Genomic DNA, 6,309 nt, shown 5'->3' on the forward strand with positions numbered 1-6,309 from the left:
GGAGTGCATTGCAAAATGCAGGTAGACACACATCCAAATGTTTGACCCCAATTCGTTTTAAATAAAGCCTTTTGTATAAGCCGTACATGTACTGTTCAAAAGCAAAGTAAATACTGTACCTGGTTATTTCTTCTTTAAGCTTACATGGGTCATCAGCATAGAATTTAATACCAAAATACAAAGTATATGGAGGTCCAGCTAAAATAAGAAATAGAAAATAATTAAATTTCATATTATAAATTAGTTGATGTAATAGTATATTATTATACAACTATTAAAAATTACACTCACCAAAAATATTTGCAAACCATATACTAGATAAGGGGTTAACATCCAAAATATGTGAGGAATTCATACAACTCAATAGCAACAAATAACCCAATTAAAAAATGGGCAAAGACCTAAATAGACATTTTTCTAAAGAAAACATACAAATAGCCAACAAATACATGAAAAGGTACTTAACATCACTCCTTATCAGAGAAATGCAAATCAAAACCACAATGAGATATCACCTCACACCTATAAAAATGACTACTATCAAAAAGACAAAAGTGTTGATGAGGATGTAAAAAAAAGAGAACCCCTGGACACTGGTGGTAGGAATGTAAGTTCATACAGCCATAATGGAAAACAGTATGAAAGTTCCTCAAAAATTAAAAAGAGAACTACCATATGACCCAGCCATGCCACTACGGGGTATTTATCCAAAGGAAATGAAATCGGAATCTTGAAGAGATATCTGTACCCTCATGTTCATTGCAGCATTATTCATAATAGTCAAGACACTTAAGTGTCCACCAATGAAAAAAATGGATAAATAAAATGTGGTACACATACACAGAGAGAGAGGGGGGCAGGGACAGGAAGAGGCATATAATTCAGCAAGAAAAAAGAAAGAAATCTTCCCATTTAAGAAAACATGGATGAACTTAGACAACATTATGTTAGGTAAAATAAGACTAAGACACACACACACACACACACACACACACACACACACACACACACACACTGCCCGATCTCTCTTATATGTGGAATCTAACATAGTCGCATACATAGATGCAGAGAGTAGAATGGTGGTTGCCAGGGGCTGGGGAGAGGAAAATGAAAAGATGTTAGTCAAAGGGTATAAAGTTTCAGTTATGCAAGATGAATGAATTCTGGGGACTTAGGGTACAACATGGTGATGATAGTTAAGATACTGTAATGTATACTTGAAATTTGCTAAGAGGACAAATCTTAAATCTCACACACACACCTCACACACTGGTAACTATATAGAGGTGATAGCTAAGTTATTTACCTTGATTGTGCTGATCATTTCACAATGTATCACACATCAAAACATCAAGTTGTACACCTTAAATGTAAATAATTTTTATGCGAAAGCGATACAAATAGAGTTGTTTAAAAAATTATACTCACCAAGATTTTCTAAAGACACAAGAAAATATGAAATGGAAAAAAACAGGGTCAGAACCGTATGACAGTAGGACTTCAACTATACGGGTATCTATATATACATATGGGTCTACGTGTTCGTAGATACAGGAAAAAAGGACCGAATACACCAGAATGTTGCCGGTTCTCTTCTCTGGTTAGTGAGGTTATTCACAATTTTTATTAATTTACAATTTTTTCATTTTGCACATTTTCTATAACATTCATGTAATTTTTTCATAATGAAGATTATAAATAAACAAAATAAATGGCTTGAAAAGCCATCTACCTATCACTAATTATTGCAAAATGTAGCAAGAAAAATCTGCAAAAAACTAGAAACAACTTAAATGCTCAGCAGCAGGTGGACGTTTAAGTGAAGCAAAGGACATGAGCGTACGGAGTCAAGTAACCTCTTAAATGGGCAGAGGGAGAACTCCAGGTGCAGACAGGGAAAGAGCACCAATCTATATTTCTGACTGCAGAAATACTAGCTCTTTTGTGAAAAAGAAAGCTATTTGTTAAAATGTTTTCCCTAGAATACATAAGAAATTACTAACAGCGGTAAACTTTGGGGAGAGGGACTAGAAAGGTTTTTTTTTTTTTTTCCAGCTTTATAGAGGTAAATTGACAAACTGTAAGGTATTTAAAATGTTCAATGTGATGATTTGATAGATGTATACATTGTGAAAGGATTCCTCCCACCTAGTTAATTAACACATACGATCCCATATATATTTACCTTTTTTCCCCCGTGAGAATATTTTATTCTACTCTCTTAGCAAAACTGCTATGTTAGAAATATCTTACCATGTATATCTCTTCTGTTTAAGAAAAAAAAAATCATCGGTGAGACTATGTGGTAGGATTAATCTCATTACTGTCTCATTCTTAAACTTTTCTAATCTAAGAATGTGTTCTTATATATTTAAGAAGACAATTCTCATCTCAGTCATTTACCACATACACAAGAACTACATGCACCAATACCAAATATATATGAAGCAAAGCCTGAAATTGTACCTACATGGACAAATATAAACTATAATTAAACATTCATATTGTGAACGGGGACACAAGCCCCATGGAGTGCCAACCGCATTATATTATACTTTTACTAGAAATATTTCTATTTCAGAGGATGTGAATCTCACCTGCACTGTTTGCAAAATTATATACTTCTGAGCAGTGTGTTAACAAGATCATATATTAAAATTGTTTTGAAATAGACTGGTAATCTGCTGCATCAATTGGTGGTCATAGTTTCTAGTCTTTTTTCTTAAACAGAAGCTCTCCCACACACATAAAAATAGATATTAAGTGTGCATCTTAGTAAAAATACTTCCACCTACACGTGATCCCCAGTCTCTGATACTGTGTAATTGACATAAAGTAACTTCAGTCTTTCTATTTTCATTTTTAACTGAGTAAATGAAGTCCCAAATTTAGAAGTTAGGGCAAGAAAATTAAATAGAACAAAAGACAATAAATCCATAATGCATTTATAACATACGAGCTGTATCGTTATTATTATTATTATGACACACATATACTGTTTGTAGAACCCCAAAGCCCTGTTCCGGATATACAGAAGACAAATGAGACTAGGGCCCCGCTCCTCTCCCCTCATCTATGCCGTCCTGTATAGGCACCCCTTACTCTAGAGCTTCTTTAAAAACTATGTTTTAAAAGAAATTTTGTTTTAATTTTCTGTCATTAGAGTTGATTCCGTATATTTGATTTCTACGTTTAGTTAATCGCTGTATTTGTGTTTCTCACAAACACACCTCCACCCCTGCACAGAGATGTCAGGGAGGCACAGACTATGAAATATTTAGAAGAGCCAGGAAGTCTACCCTCTGCTGATCCATCTTTGTCAATCAAGGTCTGTGTTACTAAGCAGATGGGTCGGCCTGCGCCGCAGGCCTCTGGGGTTAGCGTCTGGGGGTGGCAGGAGCACAGACACTGCTTCTGCTGTTGCTGAGACAGTGCACAAAGAAAAGGAGGCCTTGTCCAGAGAGCAGAGCTGCTTTTATTCTCTGGAACATGGCAGATTACACCCTACTGACCAAGCCCAGCCACTTCAAACGTGTTTAGTGATGAGTAGTTATGTAGAAGTTTGAAAAATACAAAATTAAAAGCATTTGGTTTGGGCTAATTTTCTTAAAGGACCTGTGGCCCAAATTGGCCCTCCAATTCCCATTACATATATAAAATGGCTTGAGTTCTAAGTATAAGGCATCATTACCATTTGATTGCATTTGATAAAGTACAAAAATGTTTCCTAAACATTTGATTCTCAACAACTACCTCGTAACATACGTAAGGCAGGTGAAGCACCAAGGAGGTAAGTAGCTTGCCTAAGATCACAGAGATCACAAACTAAGAACCAAGTTTGCTAATACTTAGAGTTCAGTGCTTTCTCGCTGCTATTCCATACAGTCTTTCGGGGAAAAAAATTATAATACCTTTTAGAGTAAGTAAATACTTTCATTTATATCACTGTTTTATAGTCCAGTCAAAGGCTATGGAAATGAACATTTAGGAGAGAGAATATGTCTAGCCAGATATTTTTTGGCTTCCTATTCTAAGACTGACTATAAAAATCAGTCTCTAAGTTATTGTCTTGAATCCATGTCTTTCCACAGAGTTGACCTTTAAGAAATCTTTACGTAAGCTAAGTTAATACTGTTTTACTTTATATAAAATACAGAAGCCGGAAACTGGGAATCCTCTAATCTACCTTTTGTGAAGACTAATTTCAAGGCTTTTAATGATTAATAAAGTGTCTTCCATTAGCACAGGGATAAATCAAGACTTACCTATGAGAATCTTGGTGACTAGCAAGTATTCTGTCATTTTTACAGATATTCCTTCTGACTAATCTACTAGAGATGTTGAGAGCCACTCTCCTTCATTAATTATCAAACTATCTCATGAGATAAGATATAAAGACTATGTATTGTTCGGTTAAATAATCTCTCTTCCATTTTAATATAGGTGTTTTATTCTTACTGTATGCTCCTGTCCTTGGGGTCTCTGAAGCACCATGCAACCAATTTTACCACAAGAAACGAGCCAATATACATGGAAAGTACAGACGCAGAATGGGGGTAATAGGGCCACAAGAATCCACTAGGTCTTATTAGCAATCATTTGCACATTAAAGCATAACAGTTTAATGAGAGCAGAGTTTCTAGTTTGAGAGGATGACGAAGTTTTGGAGATGGACAGTGGTGTCAGTTGCAATGTGAGTGTACTTAATGTCACTGAATTTACACTCAAAAAGTTTAAAATAGTATATTTTACAATAGTTTTTAAAGATAGTCTTTTAAAAATAACTACTCTTTTGCATACTTAAGGACCATGAGTACAGGTATGCATGCGTGCACATGTATTTATAAATAAAAACTTAGGTTACGGAAATTAAGGTTAATAAATATAACTTTAATTATACTGAGTCACTGAGTAGTAAGATTCATATTTACAAAACCTAAAGCAGAATAGATGGGTCCTTTCTGAAGCCACTGAAATCTTTCAGGTCGCAAGGGCATTTCTTAATTATTGACTCAGTAAACTAAACAGTGTGACAAACCACTTCTTAACCCAAGAAACTCAAGCATTTTAAAAGGTCGGATATCCACTTTTGCTGAAACAGTGCCTCTCTGTCTTTTCTCTTTTAAGGTGAAAATTTAAAGACAAGCAACTAGAAAAATCACAGACTAAAGTCAAGAACAAGCATAGCCCAAGCAAATATCAATACTAAGATCTAGTATCAGAGTCTTTATCAACTCAAATTTAATCAGAGTTTGCAGAGACCAGTCAATGTATGCACATCAATTTCCATATTCTGGCACATGAGAACTAGTACTCACCCCTGTAGTTTGAAAGCCTGTTTCTGCATCCAACTAATCCTGGACATTACATCATTTTCAAGGCACCCCTTAACGAAGTTAAAATTAGATACCTACTGTTGATCAGTTCTTTGTGTTCAGCGAGGGTTTTTGTAGGATCCAGCCAATACTGTGTGAGGAAGAAAAGGGTAATTATAGAAATTAGTTGCTTTTCATTGGCCTTCACTTCAAGAGCATTTGCAAAGTGTTATTTTAAATGACATTTAAATAATAAATAAAGCATTTACTTTATCATATACACATAACATACAGAAGAGCTTTCTGCAGCCAAACATTAAAAGATAAATGATGTCAATGTTTGGAAAGCAGCAGAGAAGAGAAGAGAAGAGAGACAGTACTCGCTGGGTTCTTAGTTGAATTCTCGTACTGATTATAAGATCAGCAATATCAAGATGCTAATGAGTGACCGACTTACTGCTTTTGGTGGGAAAACAATGGCCACAGAGAATGCCTCCCAAGTCTGTTTTCCAAAGTCCCTATCACAACTCCCTGCAGCCACGTCTCCCCCTAAAAGGTCTTTACCTTCCTCACTTCCAGTCCCTTTCTTTATAGGTGTCACTGCTAGAGGTAAGGAGGAAAGAGATCAAATTAAATGAAACCCTCATCACCTATTTGGGACAGGCTGCTCGGTACAGTGGCTGAGGATGGTCCAGATCCCAGCGCCCGCCCAGCTGGATTCCATCCTGGCTCTCCTCTCATCATAACTATGTAACATGGACCAAGATACTGGACATCTCTGAAACTTCCTCTGGCTTGCTGTGAGGATTAAATAAGTTAATTCATGTAAAGCCTTTGGAATAGCCCCTGGCTCATACAAAGTACGTAATATTCACTAACGATGATTATTATTAAGGTGTGAGGCTCATTCCTATTGTGCCTTTAGCCAGCCTGAGGTACTTGCTTATTAATTCCAATTCATCTTTAATGAACAGAATTTCAGACAGTGATGGGA

At 35.9% G+C, this 6,309-nt stretch overlaps 1 protein-coding gene across 1 annotated transcript in view; it reads right to left on the bottom strand.

Annotated features, from left to right (window-relative positions):
* The window catches only part of EPB41L4A (erythrocyte membrane protein band 4.1 like 4A), a 222,581-nt gene that overhangs the window by 110,872 nt on the left and 105,400 nt on the right, over positions 1–6,309 (bottom strand). The window contains exon 4 of the mRNA XM_023533625.1: positions 120–198. Coding sequence (XP_023389393.1) covers positions 120–198 — 79 coding nt within the window. The remainder of the gene's footprint in view (positions 1–119; positions 199–6,309) is intronic.

Source organism: Pteropus vampyrus, unplaced genomic scaffold (assembly GCF_000151845.1).
Source record: "Pteropus vampyrus isolate Shadow unplaced genomic scaffold, Pvam_2.0 Scaffold106, whole genome shotgun sequence".
Taxonomy (NCBI): Eukaryota; Metazoa; Chordata; class Mammalia; order Chiroptera; family Pteropodidae; genus Pteropus; species Pteropus vampyrus.